A 26,040-nucleotide genomic window follows, 5' to 3' on the forward strand; every position below is an offset into this window, starting at 1 on the left:
TATATAAAGTAATTAGTAATTTTACTTATAAGTGAATAGAGATGATGTTTGCTTTTTTACTGATTGTCCATATATATATATAAGGACAATCAGTAAAAACTTTTGACTGATGAGGATTTTCAAATATATAAGTATATTTATATACAGTAGAGTGTTGATTATCCGAATCAATTCGGGACTGGGATTGTTCAGAAAATCGATTTTTCGGATAACCGATTATGTATGAAAAAATACATTATTAATATAGTATATTAGTATATCCCAATAATAGTATATTAATATATCCCATGTTTAAATTTTTCTGTTGCATGTCGCTTCATGTTGCATTTTCGTCAATGTTAAGCCTAATGAAAATTTTTTTAATAATAATCATGGCTACTGTATCGTTAAAAATTATTTCTTTATTTTGTACAAACAAAATAAATATATTGAAAAATATAAAAACAAAAAAAAATTATACTTTAGAAGTTAATCTAGTATCCAAAATGTTCAATTCAACACAACACAGTCTGACTGGAACACTTTCGGTTGATCAGCATTTGGATAATCGACACAGTACTATATTTGAAAATCCTCAATTCTATTTTAACTTTGTTTCTACAAATTACTGTTATGAATTGATATTTTGTACATTAAAGATATTAATTCATTTAGAATTGTAGTTTCATGTTTTACCTTGGTTAAATTTACCTAGAGACCTTTTAGCATAAAATAGACTAAACTGTAGAAAATTCTTAGAAAAAAATTTCATCAAATATAATTTTATTTTGAAATTTGATTCTTAATTTTATTACCCATCTGTTTAATTTTCATTTAATACATTTGATTCTTTTATTTAGATCTTCATTGTAATCACAAAAAAAATATCTACATGTTAAAGCAAAATGATTTGCAAATAATGAATAAAATTTGGGAAAATGAAAATAAATAAATAAAATTATAGCATTAATAATCAAAATATTATTCTTATGAACTTAGTGATTACATAATTCGATCAGACTGTGTTAACTAATTCATTGATTTCATCTAATAACGTCTTGTGTTTTTTGAAATTTATATTATTTAATTTAAGATTAACATAGTTTTCATTATTTTATAGTTTGCCAAATTTATGTGGAATGATGAAATCAATATTAGTTTACAAAACATTCCTGAATTCTGTTTATCAAGATTATCTGAAAAATGTGTAACATGGATCACTGAATCAACTCCACTATGTGTAAGATTGAAAATTTTGTTTCAGTTCATAAATTTTTATTTGATATATTTTTCAGTTTTATATTTAAATAGCTTTATGAATATTCAAGTGATAGTTTACATTCAATCCTTTTTTTTATTATGTTAAAATTTAGCAATGTAAGTCAAATTTAATTTTCTTTAATTATTTTATATAATTTATTAAATGATTAGTATGTATTTTGTAAAAGATTTGATTTGTATATAAATACATTAATTAATATTCCAGTTGACATATGCAATGATGCACTATATAAATGTTAAAAAAGTAAATTATAAATATAAAAAAACACCTTTTATTTGGGAGTGGAAATCATTGCATTAATAGCAATGATTGTCATTCCCAAAATAATGAAGTAACAGCCAACTCAGAGTAAAAAGAAAAACAAAATATAAAAACATTAATTATTCTAATTACGTATATTAAAATATTGAAATATTTTAAAATAAGAAAGAAGTTTTCAATAAATAATACACTTCTTGATAGCTGAGTAATTGATAAAAATAAATAAACTACTCTTATGAAATTTGGGAAGGCATGATTATAGTTGATATCACTTAGAATGCAAGAAATGTTAGCACTACTTCCAAATTGAGAAAGTGATATGCAAGGAGTAATAAATGAACAATTATAAATTTAGAAACAGACTTGGAAAAAAGAAAATCTAAGTTAAATATTTGTGATAAAATTTTAATTACTAATAAATTTATATGGATTATAAATAATTGAATTTTTGTAATTTAATAGCTCTTCAATTGAACAGGATCTATTATAACCAGTCGCTTATAACAGTTATATATTTTTAAACTTTATTTTAGGAATATGAAGTGAATAGAGATGATGTTTGCTTTTTTGTAAAAACTTGTGAAAAATTTCATGCAGATAGAGGTAAGATAATTTCAACTTTAAACTTTTGAAATAACTAATAGTAATCCTTCTTTCTTTAAAATTACAATGCACATTAACTTCCTAATGTGTCTAATTTCAAAAATTGATGATTAAAGTTAAAATGTACATTTTAATTTCATTATTTTATGTATTTATGAAAGTTTTTTTAATTAATTAACTATGTTCAAAGTTAACGTTTTAACACTTCCATTTTTGTCAACATTTTAACACATTATTATTATTAATAACAAATATGGCAAACAACATGAAAGGTTACTTTAAATTAATTTATTTTATATCATCTTTATCAATGACAATAACCAATATTTTCTCAACATAATCATCAAGTGATTGAGAAATGTTGTTTTAAAAACTATATCCTAATATTAAATATCTAAAACAATACTTGTAAGGGAATGTTTTTTGTTTTAGAATTTTTTAAATGCGTATGTCGGTATATAACGCTCATTAAAATATATGAGACATAAAAATAGTATAAAAATTATCTTGAGTGGCACAGAAACAGATAATTGAAATAAATGTGAGAATATTTTTATTAATTTCTTATAATTGCTTATTTTCATATGAGAATTAGTTTCTTTCTTTGGATACAAATAAGTTAAATATCCAAAATTTTAATCATTATTAATAATAAATTAAACAAAAATTTTGTTAAGGTTGGCCACATTTCTAAGCTGCATCTCTATTGTATTCACTCCAGTAATTCTCTGGCCATAAAGCTGTACAGATGTTTTAAAAGCTTGTCATTGAACAACAAAAAATATTTCTCTGATATAGTTATACTTAAGTCATTACCAATGTAAATGCTGGAAAACTGATTATACAATACTACTATTGTATTGCAGAATCAATTTTCTAGATTGTCGTCAATGAAAAAATATTGTACTTTGTATACCACAGATAAAACAATGGAGTATAGATATCTTATAGTAAACATTTCACTGAGATGTAGAAATTCATCAACTGCTGACCTATATCATCAGTTAAGACATTCTGCATACAAATATCAGGAGAATGATGCTGGAATGTGCAGAAATGTTTTCAAAGAACCATATGTTGCTGACTTTTGTCTTACTCATCATTTAATTAAGAAGTATTACAGATTTTTAAAATATCTGGTCTGAAAGAATTCAGTTTGCAACAAAATTTAATGATGAAGCAAAGAACAATATTAAATATTTACTCTTTATTGTTATTTGTAATGATGAGACAAAATACAAAAATAATTGCTAATACAAATTCTTGTGAACAATGAATGACATGAATAGATTAGAAATGGTCTGCATAACAATGGTTTACTGTTGTTAAACTTTTTGCAAACTTTTGTGGTTATTACAAATTTATATATTATCTTTGCAGTTCTTTATTTTCATTGTTTTTATTCCTTTCAGGTTTCTCAGTTAATTCCATCAGAGAAGACATTGGAGAAGTACCTGACGATGAACGACTATTGGAACGTTGTCGAGTGTTACTAACAGTAAAACGTCTTGTATGATCAGAATTATCGTGACTGTTCCCAACTTTACTTTTAGAATGTGATGACGACTGATTATAATCTATTTCCATAAGATCTTCATTGTAATCTTTAGTTGATGATGTACGATGACGCTGTGCTCCACTGGGAAGAAGTGGTGCACTAGATGATTTAACTGATGCTCTAGCATCAATGTTTTTTAATGTTCCCAGTTCTGATTCTATACTATTTACATTTTTCTTTGTATTTGTTGATGCCTGACTTCCAACTGAATATGCTCGCACCCTGGATGTTTCTAGATGTGTTGCAAGATGACTTTTTCTTAACTATGTAAAAAAAAACATAAATAAGTATAGAAATTCTCTCTACAAATTATTATTCTTGCCACTATTAAATACATAATATTAAATTCTAATTAGTTTCTAGCTTTAAGAAATACAATTTTGCATCGTTGCACCAATACCAAAGTCACAATTTTGCAGAATAAGTAAAATAAAATAAAATTCAAAAAACAAATTATTAAAATTAATAAAGTAAAATAAACCAAAACCTTATCAGATTATAATATAGTAGTAATTACTAAATACATATATAGTATAGCATTCAGACCATAAGAGGAATTTTATTGAATAAGTGACACATATCACAAATGTCTTGTTGCAGAAGAAAATTGTTTGGTCTATCCTTGTCACTATTTTTGCCAAAACTCATTTATGTGTAAAGTTTCATTTAGTTATTTTGGCGAGCTTTGTTCAGCACTTTCCTACATTCATATTATGCTCGCATTCAAGCAAGTGAAACTGTGTAAAACATGACTATTTGCTTCATACATATGGAGGATTCAATTCTAAAGTGAACCAAGTCCAAACAAACTATTTTAGAGATGTCAAGTTAACTTATTTAAAAATAATTTTAATTTATTTTAAAAAGAAATCGAAATACATTAATGGGTATACGTGGGTTGTTCAAAAAGTTCAGGAACTTTTTGAATAACACGCTTATTTTTTAATCTGCTTGGAGGCGTTGTGTCCACGGAAACCTTCTGAGTAACACGTTTCAACCCATTTGTTGCTATCTTGTTTTGGTGATTAGTTAAGGCCTTTTATGTGAAGTGTTGTTCGTGGGGTTGGGTGAAAAATTGGATCTGCTGAAATGAGCTTTTTGAAGGAGCAGCATTGTTCTGTGAAATTCTGTATGAAACTCTGGAAATCCTTTATGAAAACTGTTGATTTGATTACCAAGGCTTATGGTGAGGATGCTATAAAATGTACTGCATATTATGAGTGGTTTACCTGGTTCAAAAAGGGACGGCAATCAGTGGAAGACAATGAGCATTCCAGATGACCATCAACGTCAACTGATGACCCCACATCAAGAAAGTGAACGATCTCATTCGTGCAAATCGACATTTGACTGTCAGGGAACTTGCAGAAGAGTGTGGCATCTCAATTAGTTCAGGCTATGAAATCCTGCATGAAAAACTGAGGATGCATAGAGTTCCCCACCAAATTCATGCCTCGCCTGATGACAGCAGACCAGAAACAACATCAAGTTCAAGTCTGTCAGGAACTGTTTGATCAAGCTAAAGAGGATGAAACCTTCTTGTCCATGATCATAACAGGTGATGAGTCATGAGTTTATGAATATGACATTGAAACAAAAGTGCAATCTTTACAATGGGTGGGTGAAACATCCCCCCAGCCAAAAAAAGCTCGACAAGTTCACTCAAATGTTAAGGTGATGTTAAAAAAAATAAATAATAAAAATAAACAAACACCTTTCTCTATTCCAGCACACTTTTAATGCGTTGAAAAACGTTAAGGTGATGTTGACTGTTTTTTTTTTTTTTAATATAAAAAGGGTTGTGCATCACAAATACCTACCTATAGGCCAGAGAGTCAATACAAAGTACTACCTGGGAGTTATAAAACGCCTAAGAAACAGAATCAGACGAAAATGGCCCAAACTTTGGATGAGTGGCAAGTGGTTTATTTCACTACGACAATGTGCTGGCTCATTTGTCTCTCAGAACTTGTGAGTTTTTGGCCAAAAATAAAAAACTGCTGTGCTTCCTCACTCACCCTACTCACCTGACCTGGCCCCATGTGACTTTCTTCCTGTTCCGCACACTAAAAAACATGCTCAAAGGAAAAAGATTTGCCATCATTCCAGAGATAGAAAAAAACAATGGAGGAGCTTATAAGCATTCAGGACTGTTTCAAAAAGTGGAAACACTATTGGGATAAGTGTATACATTGAGGAAGAGACTACTTTGAAGGGGACCATGACAAATAAATTGTAAGTGAAGTATTTTTTTTTTTTGTAATAAATAAAGTTTGGGAACTTTTTGAACAACCCTNAGTGCTTGTTCTTTTCAATAAAGACCAATTATATTGTAGTGTTAATTCTCACACATAAAAGTTGTTTAATTCTTCAACTTTTGTCCATAAACAAATAAATCATTTTACACAGAGATGTAGTCAAATTATATTTTGATGTATAACAATAGACTAATTGTATTACAAATTCTCTCAGAATCTACTGTGACATTCCATTGCCAGGACCAATGTTCTGGGTTATTGGATGATGGAATTTCAGTTTTTTCAATTTCCTGGACACAATTTTATATATCTTTGTGTGTAAAACTATACAAATCCACCTTTTATGATTGTTTAACATGCCATTTCAATTTTTCTAGACTATTCTTACTTTTGGTTGGTTTGAAACAAGAACACTAATAATGATAATAAATACATGGAAGGCAAGGGAAAACCAGTGCATTAACTTACCAGGAAAATATTTCATGGTTGAACACCTATTAAAATTGGCCCTCACAGTCCTTGCCAGCCTTTTAGTGAACAGAAGTGCAAAGAATCCCTGAGTTAAACACAAATATCTGTATGCAGAATGTCAGAAGTATCTACAAAAGTGTTTAAATATTATGTTATGAATTTTGTCTTCATTTCATATATTAATATAATGGGAATAAGTGAGACAAGATTGCCAGGAAGAGGAGAATACTGTATTTCTGAATACATAGTACATTACTCTGGCAATGAGGAATATCCCATTGAGTTGGTGTGATATTAAATAAAGCAATAGTCAGATCGGTACACAGCATAACATAATTGTTGGATAGCATCATTAAGGTCAAATTGGAAGGTAATCCATTAAGGATGAATGTCATATAGGTTTATGCCCCAACTGCAGAGAAAGGAGAGGAAGAGATTGGAGAATTCTAAGAACAGATCAAGGCAGCTAAAACACACAAAGAAAAATGAAATCTCCCATTATTATTGTGATCTCAATGCCAAAGTTGGACAGGGCAAGGAGGAAGACATTGTTGGACTGCATTGTCTTGGAGGAAAAAATGTTGTTTTGCAGAGAGGAAGAGATGGTGATCACCAACACTTGGTTCAAACTGCTTCCCAGAAGGCTTTACACCTTGAGACCAGATAGTCTACGTGACTTCTAATGTTATTTTGATAAATAAAAGATTTTTAACAGATCACTGCAACCAAGACCGATCTTGGTGCAAATGTACCCGAGACCACAACCCATTGGTTCACAATCTGCATAATTCTATCCCAAATCTCATAAAACTGAGGATGGTCAAAGATGAAGTACAAATAACAATAAGACAGACAGTACAAGAGGAATTAGAAAACAGCAGATGAATGGAATAAAAGATAATCCAGAAATTTAGCAATATGCATTTATGCAGAAGGGAATGAAAGAACAAGAAGAAAGAATGGATGAATGATAAGAACTTTCAAAAATTGAGACAAAACCAAATATGACCCAACAAGAAATAGAAACCACAAAGGAAACTCAAATGACTGAATTGTGCACAGAGATACAAGAATACCAGAAAAAACATGATCTCTCTAATATGCACAAGAAGATCTGCCTGCAGTTTCTCTAAAGATATGTGCATTGCTAAAAGACAAGGATGGGAACCTAGCAGTAAATATGAAAGACAAGCTTAACATAAGGAAAGAAAATATAGAAAAATTATTCAGTGACAATAGAGAATGAATGACCTATCAAACAGTAGCACCAGACCACCAATACTGGAGAGTGAGGTTATAAGAGCCTTAAGACCATCAAAAAACAGGAAAGACAATGGTCCAGATGACATCCCTTTAGAGATGTTGGAACTCATATCAGAAGTGAACATTAATGAACTAACAGAACTCTTCAATGCCATCTATGACACGGGCATCTCCCAATTGACTGGCTGTGATCAACTTTTTGTCACCATACCAAAAAAGCCAACACCAAGTCATATGATGAATACAGAATGAACAACCTCATGAATCACATGCTCAAGGTTTTCTTAAAAATCATTCATAACAGAATTTACAAAAAATATAAAGAAAACACTGGAGAAATACAATTTGGCTTCTCCATGAGCACTAGAGAGGCCCTATTTACAATGCATGTTCTCATACAAAGATGCAGAGATATAAGATGTGACATACATATGTTTTTTGATTATACAAATGCTTTCAACAGATGCCAACATGAAAAGATGACTAGGCACTACATGGAATTGGCATTGATGACAGACATCAGAAACCTTTACTGAATCAAATCAAATAGATCAGGTGGAAAGTCAACTGAGAGATCAAATTCAGATCTACAGAGGTGTACAAAGCTGTATATTATCTCCCACTCTCCAACATATAGGCCTGAAAATATTTTTTCAGAAGCACTGTCTGATCTTTACATTGGCATCAAAGATCAATGGAGAATATCTGAACAACATTTGTTATGCCAATGACGCAGCACTGCTCTCCACAAATTTTAAAGATCCTCAGATGTTGCTAGATCAAGTCAGAATCTCAAGTGAAAAAATATGATCATATATTTGATGTTGAGATCTAAACCATAAGTCAAACATCAATTTGGGGCAAGTTGATGGCTAGATCAAAAGAAATTGAAAGTAGAAATATTTAATTACTTGGGAAGTATCTTAAATGATAACTGGGATCATGATATAGAGATCAGAGCACAAAATAGCAATTTTCGTAAAAACAGTTCTTGCTTTTTTTTTATGTTCTAGAGACCTAACCCTTGGTACAAAAACTAGAATGATCAGATGCTGTGTGTTCCTGGTGCTATTGTACGGAGTTGAATCTTGAATTGTAACCAAAATATCTGAAAAAAAGATCAAAGCCTTTGAAATGTGGATTTACTGAAAGCTTCCAAGAGTATCCTGGGTAGAACATGTGACCAATGTGGAAATATTGTGACAAATGGATAAACAACAAGAACTGCTCAACACCATCAAACAAAGTCAGAATACTTTGCCACATGATGTAGGATTTGGTACTTGATACCATTTCTCAACTCGTTATACAATGAAAAATCTCTGAAGAAAAAAAAAGAGCCAGGACGACACTGAATCTCACGGCTGAAAAACCTGTTTTGGTGTGAAAAATCTTCAGAACTGTTCATAAGAGCCAGCAATAACAATGCATTAGCCAGATAGGGCACCAAAAGAAAAATATATAGAATAGATATATATAATAACTCTTTTGTACACTTTTATCCATAAGGTATATAAAAGCAAAATGTTCAGCCACTGCCAATCGAAACAAACTCAGCTCTGACTCCCTGGATGAAATATTGATATAACTAAATCAATCAAGATGGACAACAAGTACTTTATCCACACTTTCCAAAATATTGTTTCAACTGACTTAATTACTTTTAATAAACTGACTAATTAATTTTGATTTTATTTTCAATTTAAAATTATCTAGCTGCATGTAAATACAAATACCCAGTGCATCAATAACTCCCTCCTAAAGACAAACTGGACATGCCAGCTTATTGGGTTTACCAGGATGCCAAGTTAATGAAATTTCACTGTATTGCGGTAAGCAAGAATATGAAACTTCAGAACATTGAAATTTCACACAATGAAAGAATATATCAAGTAGAGAAAGATATTCAAGGACTTAAATTACTCAAATATCAAAAATGCTTTATTCTTGTTCTTTCTATATAATAAAATAATTTATTCTTTTTGTGATGAACATTGTAGACATTAAGTATGACAATGCATGGTAATTACACAGTCACCGACTGTATATTATGTATGATATACAACAAACTCTCTTCAAAAGAAATTAGTACTTATTGGATTTGGGAAGCAATTTCTTTTTTGAAAAATCAACAATCTGATAGTTAAACACGAAGAAAAAAGCAATTTTAATCACAATTATTAAAGGGATTATATTCAATTATGTTCAAAGATCACAGATTCTATGCCTGGACAGACTTGTGTAATTTCCAGATAAAAAAAAATACATGTAACAAAATTAAAAATTTATATACATGCTTGCATGATTTGATTTATATTTTGTATAGTAAAAATAAACATATGTAAAGAGATTACTTATTTGTGAACTAAACAATAGCAAAACATTTGAAAAAATATCATTTACTAAATATAAAATGTCTATCAATAAATCAATGTTTTAAATATGAAGGATTATGTATTTCAATAGAAATAGACTAATATATGAGTACATTTTTTAATTGTTCTTATTTGTTAAAAATATAATATATAGATAAATATTTTATAAATTAATACTAAATCTATTTTAAATTAGAATTTACTTGAAGATAAATCTTTGAATTTCAGGATGGTATTCAGTGTTGAAACTGTTAAACAACTTGGAACTTGTCAATGTCCTTCCAAGGATTCTCCGGATGATATGATTTTAGGAATTTGTTTGAAAAAGTTTGGGATTCCAATAACACACTCAAAATTATTTCATCAGGTATATTATATTGATAAAATCATAACTTTGTATAATCTTTTTCATAAATTGTATAATCTTTAAAATTTAAATTTTTATACTTCTTACCTTTAGGCTAGGCCAATGGATTATGCACCAGAATATCATCATCATCCACCAATAAGTTTTCACAAACACTGGATGATAGATCCCGAACAAGTCTACCAAGAATGGTTGGCCGATAGTGATATTCAGAGAGATGATGCTGCTCATTCTGAGCTTTAAGCTCAAAAACATTTGTGATTTAGAATAATGTGCTAAAATGTGCATTTAAAATAAATTAAAAAAATTTTTCTAAACAAAACAAGTTTTAACATAAGAACTAAACTTTATTTGTTGATAAATGGACTACAAATGATTTACATCCTAAAGCTGCAACAGTGTTCAAACACATTGACTAATTTAGCCAATATGTTTTAAATTACAAAAAGGCCCAATAAGTATTTTCTTCTCACTTTTCTATAAACACGACTATTTTGACATTAGTAAACTGTCAAAGAATTAAACTTCTTAAAATATCTAACGTTTTAGTATAACCTGGTTTCCTTTGTGCAATAAATATATTGCTATAGTGTCACTAACTGACACATTGCCTCTCATACTTGTGTAAAATGTTATGTATCTAGCTTCTAAAATTTCTGAGAAAATGGACCTTTTTTTTACATTTTCATATAAAGTCAAACTATTCTTGCTGATGAACAAATATAATTTTAAACTACAAAAAGAAAAAAAACAACAATTAAAATAACATCTTTTGATTGCTAACTAGAAAGGGAAAAAAATGAAATGCTGATATTCCCCATACATATTATGATGACATTAAAAACAAGTTATCATCTTGTGAAGAAAAGTACATGGCAAAATTTTACATAAAACTGTTCTTACAATTGCATGCTTACATCAAATTTAACAAGAGATAAAATTGTTCTTTCAACAAATCTTAAACTATATTGACATTTTTAAATCGATACACTTACAATTATTGAGCAAAAAACAATTCACACAAATGGCAAAGTGTTATAAATTATATCTAATGAACACACTCCTGGCTTAGATTCAAAACAACAAAATTTGGTTTATTCAATTAGTAATTTGTACCTAAAATGCCTGAGTGAATATAAAAGAAATCTCTATACATCTTTGCACTACTTTCTGTCAAACTCTTCATAAAGATGCTATTTAAATTTTTAATAAATAACAGGAAATATACAGTATATTTATACACTTAATATAAACTATTATGAATAGAATAAAACTGCTAATTTTTCACTCAATATATTATATATCCAAATTTTCTTTTAATAAAATTTTTCTTAAACAAAATCTCTATGAATGTACATTAATTTTCTTAGAATCATTTCCTTTTGCTTTTTTTTTAAATATAATATATATATATGTATAACTGTATATAAATTTTCTTTGAGGAATATGAAAATATAAATTTGATAGTTTGACAAAACATCAGACAGCAATATTTGAGAGATGACACCATAATAATATACTGGTTTTTTTTTATACATTGAAACAATTTCATACACAGACGACTGTATGAAGGAAATATATATTTTTAATTTGACACAGGCTTTTAAAAACAGACACCTCATTTAACATGGATCAGATATTCGAAAGAAATACTCAACTTCATTTCCAAAACTGTAGTAATTGGCATTGATGAACAATTAGACCAAACAAAATTTCAGAACAATTTTCTTAAAAATTTAATGTGATTCAAACAATGATTTTTACCGTAGAAATTTCATCGAATAAAATTTTTATACAAAGGAAAAAAATTATATAAGAATGCTTTTATAATTGTTATTTTTAGTAGTAGTTTTTTGAAAAACTTTTTCTCTTGTTTTCTGTGTACACAAAATACATGTATGATGCATTTTCAAACTTTAATGTTTTTTAACACAAAGAAAAAAACCAATCACTTGATTACCTATGTATATAAAGGCATGGCAATAATTTGATGGAAGAATATCCGTAGCACGTGACATTAGGGAGGGAGAACTGAGATCAACTCAACTTAACTATGTTCTATCCACTGTGCAACTCCTCTACTAACTAATTCCTCATTTATGAATATAGTCTGAAATAAAAATAAAACTTCATTATAAAAATCAATCATTTATTTGAATTTAGCATTTAAAAATTCTGCTATAATTTAAACTTTATATATAATATTTAGATTATTATTGTAAAATATTAGTTTACAATTTTGTCATACTAATAATTTTTTAATTTTTGTGTGAAAGTTCATCAAAATTCCAAAATTTTATTTCATATTATGATCAAACAGTATAAATACAATACTTCTCTCCCATTTTTCAATACATGAACATCCTAGTTATTTATTTAAGTTGAAAATTAATTTTTTCCCATAAAAAGAAACATCATAATCATTTTAAAAAAATTAGATATTACATTATTTAAAGTTTAACTATATGGACTAATGCAGGGTTTAATAAAATAAAAAAAACTCTTATTTGACAGAAATGCAAGTTTGGGAAATTGTCAGAATATAGAAAATTATTTCATTTGAAACAAAATATATTTTAACTTCTGTTTAAATGNTATAATATAATAAAATATAAGAGTTAGAAGTACGAAAGAATCTAATAATCATAATGTTTATTGTTATTTATTTTTTATCTGAGCAACGCCTGGCTCATCTGCTAGTTATAGTCTATTATAAAAATTTCAAAGGCGACTTCATTAAGAATTTAAAACAAATTATTTCAGCGTGAATTAAACAAATTTTTAAATTTTGTTTGCTTCCATTAGTTAATTAGAAGCAAGGAAATTGATTCTCTCCGAAATTAGTCGTTGACAAAAGTTGTTGCAATTATGCATTATTTATTTAACAAAATAAAAAAAAAAAAAAAAAAACATAAAACTCAACTCAGTCGCCGTTATAAATATTCTGCAGCAGTTACTTTTGGTTCAAAGTACTTTTTTTAAACTCTTTCCAGCCTGTGGGCACTAAGAGAATCTCTTTTAGCGAACCCATTATGGGTTCGGCCAGGCCCACAATGGGGCAGCTGGGTGGTGAGAGACGTGACCCGACATATCCGGACGGACCACCCCCTGAAAAAATCCTGGGGATTTACTCGACCCGTCCGGATTCAACTGAGTCCCCCAGAGCGATAGGTTGCTACCTTGACTGCTTGGGCATCCGGCTGTGTACTAGAAAAATGCTCATAATAAAATTAATGTTATTTCCATAATGATCTTAACAATATAAAATAAAGTAAAAATTGATTAAAGAAATCAATTTCATATTTTATTTAGGCCTATCTTTAGTTATTTACATGTAAACTATCTGGGTTTCTTGGCAACATATAAATATCGTGCATAAAACTAATATTTCTCTTGGGAATTATAGAGAATTCATATATAAAACAATTCCATTACCTAATTATTACTATAAATAATAAAAACACTAAATTGAATGCGCTGATTTTATAAATCTAAATGAAGTTACTAGAGAACTGTATACTTTAACGCTTTGTTGTTAAATTTTACTACTGAATAGAATATGCCCGCAAAATGGTTAAAATTTATTCTATTCTTCTTCTTCCCGAATTCTGTAAGTTATATATAATTTCTAGCTACTTGTTTATATATTTTATGTAAAATAATTTTATTTATATGTATTCTAGGTTATGGTAAAGTCACAAGAAAGTAAGTTAAATAATTCATATAAATTTTTAGACGTAAGTAATAATTTGAAATATTTGTCAAAATCATTAATAATTTTAAATCTCATTTACTGTATTTCAGATAATGATCCGAAATGTATAGAAATAGATACAGAAGCTTATGAATTTAGAATATCGCCTGGAGGATATTCTGCCGATTCGATAAATCAATCACAATGTAAATCATTATGTGAAAATTATAATTATGCAGCACTTACGGCTGGAAAATATTGCTTTTGTGATGATGAATTGCCAGGTAATATTTTTTAAAATTATTTTTATTCGCGTATTTGTGTTATTATTCGTTAAAATTAAAACTACAGTAGAGCGTCGTTTATCCGAAATAATTCCAGTTGGTAAATTTAAATTTTCGCTAGTGCTGTGGCGCTGCAATCTTTGGCTATGTCTTGGGCTACTCAAATATTTTACGTTTTTGATACTAAATTAACTTCTGAAGTATAATTTTTTATTGTTTTTATATTTTTCAATATATTTATTTTGTTTGTAAAAAATAAAGAAATAATTTTTAACGATACAATAGCCACGATTATTATTTTAAAAAGTTTACGTTAGGCTTAATATCGACGAAAATTCAACGCAAAGCGACACGCAACGGAGAAAAATTTCAGGATGGGATAGGTTAATATACAGTATTTTTTCGTACATAATCGGTTATCCGAAAAATAAGTTATCCGAACAACCCCAGTCCCCAATTGATTCGGATAAACGACGCTCTACTGTATCTTTGCAGATGAAATTGTTGAAAATGCATTATGTGATGCAAGATGCACAGGAAATGAAGAATGCGGCTCTTCGAATTCCGTATTTTATACTGCAATATTGGCTAAAGAAATTCCGCCGATTGTTGATGTTTTTCTCAATATTCAATATAATTGCACAGGTAACGTTTGTGTTTATATGAATAAGTGTTCTATTTATAATATAATAAAATTCACAGTAAACATTACTAATATAGATCTAAATTTTGATTGATTTTTCAATATGAATATCAATTTTCATTTAAAAACATCAAATTTACTTTTATAAATATGTTTAAAAATTAAATTAAGTGTGTTCGATAGTAAAACATTTTTGAGATTAAATTTATAATAAAGTTTTCTAAAATTATCTCATACTTCAATACATTTTGGTTGTAAAAATTTATTTAAATAATGTTAACAAATAATAAATATATTTACGCGCGATATTTACTGTAACCATTACAATGAATACGCAGGTAATTAATTTAATAAAAGTTTATATAAACATGATAAAATTCTTGCGCCAAAACCAGTGCCGTAACTAGGGCGGTGCCAGCGGTGCCCAGGCACAGGGTGCAGACCTGAGGGGCGCAGAAATGACCTGGACAAAGTTTGGGTCATAGTTTTGGGGCGTAGTTACAGAAGCTCGCACTGGGCGCATAAAAGGCTAGTTACGGCGCTGGCCGAAACACAAATTTAGAGTATATATATATAAATTTTATTCTATTATAATTTATTTAACAGTTTAATTGTTTTTGTTTAAATAACAAAGACTGTGTTGAATAAATTAACTTAACTTTTTCCGCTCTGTGGGCACTAAGAGGGCCTCTTTTAGCAAGCCCACAATGCAGCGGCCGGTTGGTGAGAGACGGGACCCGACAGATCCTGACGGACCACCCCCCAAGGTAGGGAACCGGCCTTGACGTGGCGGGGGCCTAGCGGCGAGAGGCGGCAGGTATAGAGGATCCGAAGGTCTCGGCCGTTGACGGAGTCTTTAGACTCGGGCCTAAGGTTCCAGAGATGTCAGAGTATCATGAGCCTTGGGTCTGTCTACCAGGCCTTAATGAAGTTTGCTGTCCGTGTGCTGTGTCCTATCCGCGGTCTCCGTCAGGGTTGCTAACATCTCCCTAAACTGGAACCTATCCCTGTTCGGACTGACTTCAATCATAGCTGCAATTTGGCATAGTGGCATGCAGACTCACATCAAAACAGAAGGTAGACCGGCGCGGTCGAGGCACGGCGGTTACTCTCTTCGGTTTCGGCAATAAGAGGGCCAAGACGGTTCGTCAGTAAGCCCGGGGCCGGAAGATAATCGCTGTAGCCGTTACTAACAGGATTCCCAGGAAGGTCTCGTCTTCGGATGAGATAAGTGGAGTGTAGTCGATTGGACTTGTCCGACGCAAGTTGGTAGTCCTGCCAACGGAAGTGTAGGCACTAGTCGGCCTGCAGTTTGGTGGCACTCGACAGAGGTACTGCTGAAACGTGGTAGGAGCCCTCTGCTTCGGAGGAACGGTCCCGAGATCCCCTACTCGCGATGATTAAAGCATCTGCTTGTAGCGAGATGGATACTGTATCTTGGGCTAGGGGAGGCAGGATGGCCGAGAAGTCAAGGTGGCAGCCTACCACTCTGGGGGACCCGGGATCGAATCCGGACGGGTCAAGGAATCCCCAGGTATTTTTCGGGGGTGGTCCATTCGGATATATCGGGCCCCGTCCCTCACCACCCGGTCGCCCCATTGTGGCCTGGCCGAACCCTTAATGGGTCTGCTATAAGAGGCCCTCTTAGTGTCCACAGGGCGGAAAAAGTATATAAAAAACCCTAGGGCTGGGGAGTGAAGTCCCTGACTAGCCACAGAGGACGCCGAAACTTCTGGATTCAATTCCCACGTCGGTACAGGGAATAGAGGCCATAGATTTGACAATCCTGACCCTCTGGAATCTGAGACACACACAAAGCGAACTCCCGAATCCACCCCAGTGGCATGGGGCCGATGTTTCGAATGCAAAAGGCGGCCGAATGCAATTGATCCCGCCTTAGCCCGTGGTAACACAGACCACGTAAAGCTCATTCTGTCTGGTAAAAGAGAATCAGTTTCCCAGTAGGAAGACTGGGCTTCGCATACCCAATGCTAACCTGGGGACTGCATACCGAAGTCAATGCGGCGAGGAGTCGTACTCCTCTTACCGAAACCTTGCTGCTGGCCAAGATGATAGCGCCTGTAGTTGACTACAAGATCCTGCAAGAGAATATCTATCCTGACAGACAATTGGCAGAGCCGCTCTACGGCATAGGGCCAACTTCCCATGTCTTGAGGGTGGAGCGGTGCTTAAAGGCCTGACGATGCGTTGGATGGCCGTATAGTTGGGTAGGCGGTCATTTAAATGGGTAGCTGTCCCGTCAGTGGGCCAAACCACTTGTGGGAAGGCTCTTAAATGGATACTCTGATTCCCGAACGGATTCTGGGCAATTATGAAAGGTTAAGATCAACTCAACCCAATTTTTCTCTCTTTATATTTAATGGTGATAAACATGAGCAAAAGCGAATGCTTAGATAATGTATTGTGTGCCTAAATGCGCAATATGACCAATGCGCAAAAAGTTGCCGAAGACTCAAAGGCCACCAACAACACAAAGAGAGGGGACTCTGGTCCTGAACGAGAGGATGTCTTTAACACCACCTCCTCTAGTGAGGACGGTGACTGAAAGGCCACTTCAGCCACCAGCCGTGAAAGGCGGCGGAAAAAGCGGCAAGAAGGGGCTAAAGCCAAAGTGGCGAAACATGAAGGCGATATGCCTAGGTCCTAGGGAGAACCCACCAAGGCTGCAATGGCCGTGACGGAGGAAACCTCCTGCCAAAAATAACGGTGGAATGAAGAAGAAAGACCCTAACACAGCGGCAACTGGGAAGAAAAGTCCGGCAGCCGCTAAAACACCGTTGTTGGCGCCTATGGGAACACAGGAAAAGCTTGAGTCGGTCGAGGATCCGCGGGGCGCACTTGATGAGCTGACAAAGCTCCTCGCCAAGACTGACAGTCGGTGTCAGAATGCTACCTGCGCGGTGATCTACAACCTCTTCAGTAAGGTTGCCGCGATCCTTAACGCCCAGGAGGTCGAGACAGCCTCCCTCCGGGTCGAAAACAAAACATTGCAAGAGGTACTAAGCGGTCAACAACCACCCAAACCTCAAGCAGAGAGAAGTAAGGCGACTGCAGCGAATCGCGTATCCTACACGACGGTTACCGCCAGGTTAGTCCGGCATATCCAAGAAGGGCCGCGGGCAACCGCCAAACCGCCTAAACGGGTGCAGTCCACAGAGCATACGCTCCTGATGTACCGGTACCCAAAGGATGATAAGATGAGTAGTGACCAGACCCGTGCATTGCTAAAAACGAACATTAACCCGGCCAAGTTGGGGTCTGGATTTTTGTTTTTACTCTTTCCGCCCTATGGGTACTAAGAGGGCCTCTAATAGCAGGCCCATTATGGGTTCGGCCAGGCCCACAATGGGGCGACCGGGTAGTGAGGGACGGGACCCGACATATCCGAACGGACCATCCCCCAAAAAATTTCTGGGGATTCCTTGACCCATCCGGATTCGATCCCGGGTCCCCCAAACTGGTAGGCTGCCACCTTGACCGCTTGGCCATCAGGCCTGGGGGTTGGATTAAGAATGCTCGTTGCATTCGCAACAATGGCATCTTGATAGAGGTCTCGAAAGGTCAAGATGTCAAGAAACTTGAAAAGAAGTTGATGGAAGGTCCACCGACGTTAAGAGAGGCAGTCAACTGCCGACTGCCCCAGTGGCACCGGCCGTGGATCATTCTTGTCGATGTCAGCCCAGACATCAAATGCGAAAGTCTTGTGGAGACCATCTGCGTTCAAAATAACATCGAGTGCAGCCTCGTTTTTTCCATTAAAAGGAAAGGGGGGCCTCGTCAATTGGGTTCTAGAGACCTCCCCCTATGGTCTACCACGCTCTCTTGCAGAAGGGGAAATGCCATGTGAAGTGGACTCGCAACTCACATGGTGAGAAAACAGCTAGCTGTCACCCGGTGCTACAAGTGCTACGGATTCAGTCACGTAGCAAAGATCTGTACGGCGGCGAAACATGTAGTAAATGTGCCAATGACCACTCATATAAGGAGTGCAAGGCGGCGGAGCCCAAATGCATTAACTGCACAAGGGCAAATAAAAGTTCGGCTTGCAGCTGGCTACCGGCCACTCCACCATGATTGCTAGCTACCCGTGCTATGCGCGGGAACTCGAAAGAGTTCGGGCAAGGACTGACTACGGTCAGTAAGTTAAAGGGAACTTACCTTGTGTTCGTTTCTTCTTACACACGCAGAGGGACGAAAGACGTGGCTGCAGAATACTGCAGTTTAACTCTGAAAAGTGCCGTGCCGCAACTGCCCCCCAACTCAGGGTAGAAGTGGCCGGGCGGGAGATTGACATCATCCTGCTCCAAGAACCATACTTAGTACAAGGAAAGGTTAGTGGCTTATGGATCACATTTGCTAAAGAAGGTAACGACTGTCGTGCCGCAGTTGCATTAGGACTTGTAATATTAAATTAATAATTAGATTTTATTTATTAATAATAAGATAAAAATTCAGAGTCGAATTCGTTATGACTGATTCCACGCAAGTTCGAATCCGATTCGGATTCTTGTAATATTTTCGTGAATAGTTTGATTCAGGATGTTATTCTTTATTTCTCGCCCATAGATGTACTTATATTCACAATAATGTTTATAAGTAAACTTAACAGGTTTACGGCCAGATAAAGATGAACAATCTAAAGATGAGATAAATCAAGCTAGATGCTATCCACACCCGCAGACTAAGTGGACTGAATGATTTGTTAATTAATTTCTCACAAAAAAATAGCAGTTGATCTTTCTTATGAAAATTACATGGCTTCTGTTAGAAAAAAATTATAGTTCTAGACTCAGCAGCCATTTTGAATTGGATCTATGAGAAACTTCCTTAACAAATGTGTTAAGCTTATTATTAAATGACATATAAATAATTGTCATTAGAAAATCAATTGGATAATTATAATAATTGTTATGAATTTGATAAAGATTTATCAACATCATCTTCCAATTTTCAGCAATTTTTATACCTGTCTTTGATATTCAGCTTTTCTAAATAAGGTTAATTAATCATTCTGGATAAGACTACCAATCCTACAATAGAATCTAAATCTTAAACAAAAGTTTTTCCTTCTATAACAATGCATTTTTTTTTATTTTGTATATTTTTAGGTTAATACCAACACAATCTTCCTCCACCTTTCATGTCTTGGGCTTTGAGTTAGACAATAGTACAGTTAGTGCCAGTTTTCAATCCAATGACAGTTTGGTGCTGTAACAGTAGAGTTTATGGAGTTTGCTGCCCTCCACTCCTCTAAATTTTGAATTATATATAGATGCACACTTCTGGTCTAACAACACAACTCCAAAGTTGAACAATGTTTATCTTTAATGTTTGATGCCAATGCCATGCTTTGCTGAGTTAGTCACTGGCCAAAGTTTGACTATAGACTGGATGATGTTCTTCTCAACTCCATGCAACAGCTATTGAAACTCTATACTGTCATTGGATTATAAACCAGCCTTTAAATATTTATTATAGTTTAGACTACTGTACTAATAATAATAATTTTGTTTTTAATATTTTAGGAATGCCAGTGGATATTGAAGTAACTGTCAAATCAAACAGTTCATTTGAATTAATATTGTCTTTTGGAGATGGAACACCAATAATAATCTCTAATTCATCAAGGTTATTCTTTAGTAAATTTTATAAAATTCCTGGAACCTATTTTGTTGAAGCATTTGCTAGAAGTGAAGTTGGAAATGATCAGGTTTGTACAGTGTTAATTATTGTTAAGTTTGTGATATTTTTATTGGGTTTCAATTTGAAAAAATTGTAGACCTATAAATTCCCATTGTCCTTCCCTCCATCTGTTCATCTATCCATCCTTTCTTAATATTGAAAATAGAGTTAGATATGTGAAAGTATGTGGTTTTCTTCTTTAATTAAGGAAGACACGTGGAATCAAAGTACGCCAAAAAGGACAACTTTAATTAAGGTTGGAAACTTAACTACAGGCTTCTTTAGGATGCCAGTGCTAACTTTATGTCCCAACAGTTAGAAACAATCAGAATCACAAACAAAATCCTGAACCATAGGACGCGACATAAAAAACCATTATTGAAAATCATCGTGCAAAAATCTAAATCTATCTTAAACACTAATAACAAATAAGACCTAAACTAATATTAACTAAAGTAAGAAGATAGGGGATAGGCAAAGGAAAGTTAACTCAGAAAAGGTGTACCCAATGCTAGTATGTAAGGCCTTTGAAGATCATTTCTCTTTGCAATGTCCTTAGTGAGGTTCTTGCATAAAGTTGGAAGGATCTCTCTTCTTTCCTTCGAGTCACACAACTGTTGGCAGTCACGATGCGAAAGTTTATCCTTAATTTCCGTGGGTCTATTATGGATATTCCTTTGTCCGTCTCTCAGACTCTCCCCTTCGTCTCACGTACACTCCCAAAAACTTTCTCCCGTTCCTTCTCACTTCATTCCTCCCTCGAACTGCTCCTCCTTCTCGTCCCTCTTACTTCTCCTCTTACCTCACCTCCCCTTGTTTTAGGATGTTTTCGATAGCCAATAAGTAAAGGAATTTTGGGGAGAGACTCTGTGAAGAGGGTAGACCATAGAATGAAGAAAGGAGAAAAAAAGGGGAGGGAAAGAAAGGAACGCAGAAAGAAAAATAGAGCTAATTAAAATAAAATATAAACTATATACAAAATACATGGCATACTGCCACAGATACATGAAAGTCAAGATCAGATATAGAAAGCTTAGGGGTAAATCCCAATTAATTATATACGAACTTCTAGTATAGACCAGAGGTCACATGATTTCAATTCAAAAATTTTCCCCAGAAAGGAGTTACATAGATGACTGGCATGGCTCTGTTGTTGTTCATAGATTAAATTTAAATTATCACTTTTATAAAATAAATTGAATGACAAATAAATTTTATATTATATTAACTATGAATATTATAAAATATATAAGCATAAATAATTGCTTAAGAATTGTATAGATTGATACAAGAAAATTCTTACAAAATACTAATTTATAAAAATTTAAAACAGTAGCTAAAAGTACATGCATAGTTTGGTACAATTATACCTCTCAATGAAACAGTTGGAACTTTATCAGAGCTGTAGACCATACCCATAGGATCAAGTCAAATGAACCATATCTCTAAATGTGATCCTTTGTGTGATACAGCCCCCAAAATCAGCCTACTTTCAGGACACAAGTGATCCAGGAGTTGTCACTCCACTAAGAATATTATGTTTAACTATTTAGCCCACATGACTATGCCAGCTTTGAGTAGCCTGTGTGACTGTGGAGTTCTTGATGGTATATAGTTTAAGGGTATGAGGACCACCCCATGTTGTTGATGAGGTGCTTGCTATTGCTTGCACCAAAGCACACGACTACATGCTTCATCGTGAGCTATCGCTTATCTTGACTGATGCAGAGCATGGAGAACAGGCACTAGTATTGGTTCATGATAAAAACTGGTCTTTGGAGGCAAATATCTTGCAAAGGGTAACATTTACAGGTATGGTTTCATTGACTTTTTGCTCATACAGGAAGGTCCATAATTCTGGGGTGGCAAATCTCTCATTCAGGGTTCACATCTTACCAATAGTTTTAGGTATAAGCATTTTCTTAAGGGTATTATGCTTTTAAGGGTCTCATATAGGGCTGACCATAAAATTTATAATCCAATCAGAAATATGCTGTATTTCAGAATCAGTGAAAATGGGGTCTAAACTGATTGAACTTGTTTTTTAAATTAATCTTTTAAATTTATTTATTTATTGATCTATAAATTGATTATATTATATTATCATTTTAATAAAATTGCTCTATTCAAAGATTGATTCTAAAATGAAATATTAAAAACAAGTGAAACAGGGACAGACCCTAGAATCGAGAGGTCTGGTCACCCTACATATACACACAAATACTCAATTTTGGTCTAGTTCTTGTTCCCTGTTACTAGCTGATGAAATACTTGATTTTGTATAATACCAACTATCATAAAAGTTTTGATAAAAACTTTGTTATGTAAACTAATATAAATCTATATATATATATATAAATGGATGTGTGTGTCCCTATATTTCACTTTTCAGTCAAAACTACACATCGCACATGAATGGTGTTTGTATGTGGTAGTAGCCCCAAGTCTCCATTCGTGCACTATGGTGGTTGCGTCTTGATAGCTATAAGGGTGTGGGAGATATGGGCTTGAAAGTGGAAGATTTTCTATTTCGATTTTAAAAATGTTTGAACCATTTTAAATTCGAATTGGTTTGATTATAGAACGATTGTAAACATTCCAGAAAATTGATCAAATTGAAAATAGTTCATTTGACTGGACATAAAAATTCTCTAATTAGTCTGGAAACAGGGGACCTAATTCTTGCATTCTGTGCTATAAGGGTGATATGGGGTTGAAAGTGGTTGACTTCGAAGATGTGTAACAATAGAAGTGGTAACAGTGGAAGTGTTGAGTAACAAAGGAAGTGTTAATATAAAGCGACATGCAAGATTTACAGGCAGTTTTTTGCATTTTTGTGGGAAATTGAACATATTTTTAGACTCATGTAAAAGTTCTCTAATTAGTCTGGAAACGGGGGACCTAATTCTTGCATTCTGTGAAAACGGGTAAGATTGGCTATAATGTAATTATCTTAATCTTCACTATTGTTACTTTTTGCTCAGCGAAGCGGGTCCTTGCAGCTAGTGTAAATATAAAAGAGGCTTTGCAATTCCATGTTTGCTTATCCTATTAAAAATTTATATTATCTTTACATAGAAATTTAGGTCCAGTAGAACCTATTGGTCCAATATACTTTATTAGATCAATATTATATTTAGATATAATATTGAAATTAAATGGAAATTTAGGTTTCTGTATAAAACCAATATATTTATTGGATAGTGTGGAAACTCGTAAGACTTATTGGTCTCACTAATTGTGAGTGTAGGTGGTCCACCATGTGGGGAAGAGAGACAAAGAAACCAGTTTGTAATAAGTTTATAGAAATATGACCAAATACATATATTTTCATACAATTATAACGACGGTTCACAAGATACAATTATAATGACAGATCACCAGATACAATTTTTTTTTTTCACATATAAAAAAAAATTCTCACCGTTACAATTCTATAGTCCTAGTTGTTACACTCGTATTAATCCAACCTAATTCAGGAACACACCAAAAAAAAAAAAAAAAAAAGTCCACAGTAGTTATCAGGGGCAACAGAGCAGTGTGTGTCACGAATATAATCCTGGATATGTGATATGTTGAACTATACATACAGACAATGTCTTTAGATTTGTCAGCTTTCAGGGTGATGATGTAGTTAGAATTCATTCATTTCTTAGATTCTTGATGGTGGGAGGCATCCGACAGTAGAGATAGTTTTTCATCTGTAAAATTCCTTATGTAATTCATCCATATCTTCAATAAGGTATTTTTCTTCTGGGATGATGCATTCTGGTAAGAACTTAGGGGGAGGAGTGAAGGACAGGCCACACTTGGTGGCTGGTTGCATATAGTCCAGGGGAACTATATCATCCCAACAGATGATACTTTTAAGATGACAGGCTTCTTTGGTACATTTCTGCATACTGAGCAACTGGAAACTTTTTTTGGGTGCTGTTTATGGAAGCATGATTCCACAGAATCTACTAAGCCGATGACTTGAGTGTTGATATGGGCAAGCAATAGTGGGTTACATTGGTGGTCATTGTTTTTTAGTTCTATGAGCAATTTGACTATGACATATCTACACCTCCTTGCTAGTCTGATAGCTTTTCAAAGGCAAAGGAAGTGTACGTACATAGTGGATGAGAGAAGCACACTCAGATGGAAGACAGATGTTGATGATGGAAGGTGAGAAGATGCCTAACAGTCAGCACTTTTTAGTAGGAAGTTCATTTTTGCTGTGGTATGGCAAAGGCAAAGGACGAACTTGCAATATTGTTGATTATTTTACTTTATTTTTTAGTTTTCAGTCAAGAGAGAAAAGATACAGATTGATGAATGCACAATTGATGTAGAATTAAAATGCACAGAAATCATTATTAAAAATGGAACAGCAGATTGTAAATATAAAGTATGGAGAGGTTCTTCATTATCTTTAATTTTCAAGGCAGATAATTATGAAGATAGAAGTTTTCCTGCTATCTCAGGTAAAAAAGTTTTATGACTGATTTATTAAATAAAAGTATTGTTTACTTTGTGCAATTTTTTCAGCTTATCAACATTTGTTTTGCATGTTAATAAATAACTTTAAGAACATGGGAACATAAAATATCAAAGCCAAACAATTGTCAGATAAATTGAGCTATATTACCACTGCTATTAATTTAATAATTAAATACTGAATAATTTAGCACTAGAGGTAGACATTAGATGCCATCTCTTTATTAAATTTAATAAATATAATTAAATCAATATGCATTTATTAAATAATTACCACTACTATTAAATAATTAAATATTATTTAATAGTAGTGGTAATATAGCCCAATTTATTCTAGCAATTGTTTAACTTTAATATAGCTTATAAAAGATATTTACATATGTATATAAAATATCAAATTATTAAACTTAAAAATCTGTTTTACATCATATTAGAACTCACTAACTTATATCAAGTCTCACCTCTACAAATACTTTTGAGCAACCAGAAGAAACAACAGTGAATTAACTTGGCTTCTGCCTGAAAGTACAAACTGGTCATAAAGTAACTTGACCAACTATCAACAATCTTGGAAGTACAGTAAGTGAGGAATCCAATGAAACTTTTGCATGATAAGTATAGGTTGGCATTTACTCATAAAACACAAAAATAGGAGTAGAAAACCATATATCAAAAATTTCCAATACTAACACTGGAAATTTACAATGTCATGAGATTCTGTGTAATGGAAAACACCATAAGGAAACACATCATTCCAATGCTTTATGGATTACGTTAACAAAATGAGCACTTGATAATGAAGTACAAGTTTGTTGGAAAA

General features: G+C 33.2%; 2 protein-coding genes across 2 annotated transcripts in view; both read left to right on the plus strand.

The window, feature by feature from the left end:
* Positions 1–10,739, plus strand: part of LOC111630841 (beta-1,3-glucosyltransferase-like) — a 35,575-nt gene extending 24,836 nt beyond the window's left edge. Inside the window, exons 7-11 of the mRNA XM_023375005.1 lie at positions 1,100–1,219; positions 2,056–2,125; positions 3,538–3,635; positions 10,247–10,417; positions 10,511–10,739. Coding sequence (XP_023230773.1) covers positions 1,100–1,219; positions 2,056–2,125; positions 3,538–3,635; positions 10,247–10,417; positions 10,511–10,660 — 609 coding nt within the window. The 3' untranslated portion in view covers positions 10,661–10,739. The remainder of the gene's footprint in view (positions 1–1,099; positions 1,220–2,055; positions 2,126–3,537; positions 3,636–10,246; positions 10,418–10,510) is intronic.
* A 3,237-nt stretch (positions 10,740–13,976) lies between these two features.
* LOC111630843 lies at positions 13,977–25,330 on the plus strand. The gene is made up of 6 exons (XM_023375006.1): positions 13,977–14,027; positions 14,101–14,122; positions 14,222–14,395; positions 14,891–15,040; positions 20,585–20,769; positions 25,024–25,330. Exons 1-6 carry the CDS (start codon positions 13,977–13,979, stop codon positions 25,222–25,224), a joined length of 783 nt encoding a protein of 260 aa, XP_023230774.1. The 3' UTR covers positions 25,225–25,330.
* Positions 25,331–26,040: the final 710 nt, after the last annotated feature.

The sequence above is a fragment of the Centruroides sculpturatus genome, unplaced genomic scaffold (genome assembly GCF_000671375.1).
Source record: "Centruroides sculpturatus isolate CEXI.00-Female unplaced genomic scaffold, Cexi_2.0 scaffold6, whole genome shotgun sequence".
Lineage (NCBI taxonomy): Eukaryota > Metazoa > Arthropoda > Arachnida > Scorpiones > Buthidae > Centruroides > Centruroides sculpturatus.

What these genes read in the sequence shown, in the direction of transcription:
- LOC111630843 (XM_023375006.1), top strand. Translation starts at nt 13,977, where the DNA reads ATGCCCGCAAAATGGTTAAAATTTATTCTATTCTTCTTCTTCCCGAAT. An exon ending in TCTTCTTCTTCCCGAATTCT is followed by an intron (nt 14,028 to 14,100) that starts GTAAGTTATATA and finishes TATGTATTCTAG; the next exon opens with GTTATGGTAAAGTCACAAGA. An exon ending in GTGAAGTTGGAAATGATCAG is followed by an intron (nt 20,770 to 25,023) that starts GTTTGTACAGTG and finishes TTTATTTTTTAG; the next exon opens with TTTTCAGTCAAGAGAGAAAA.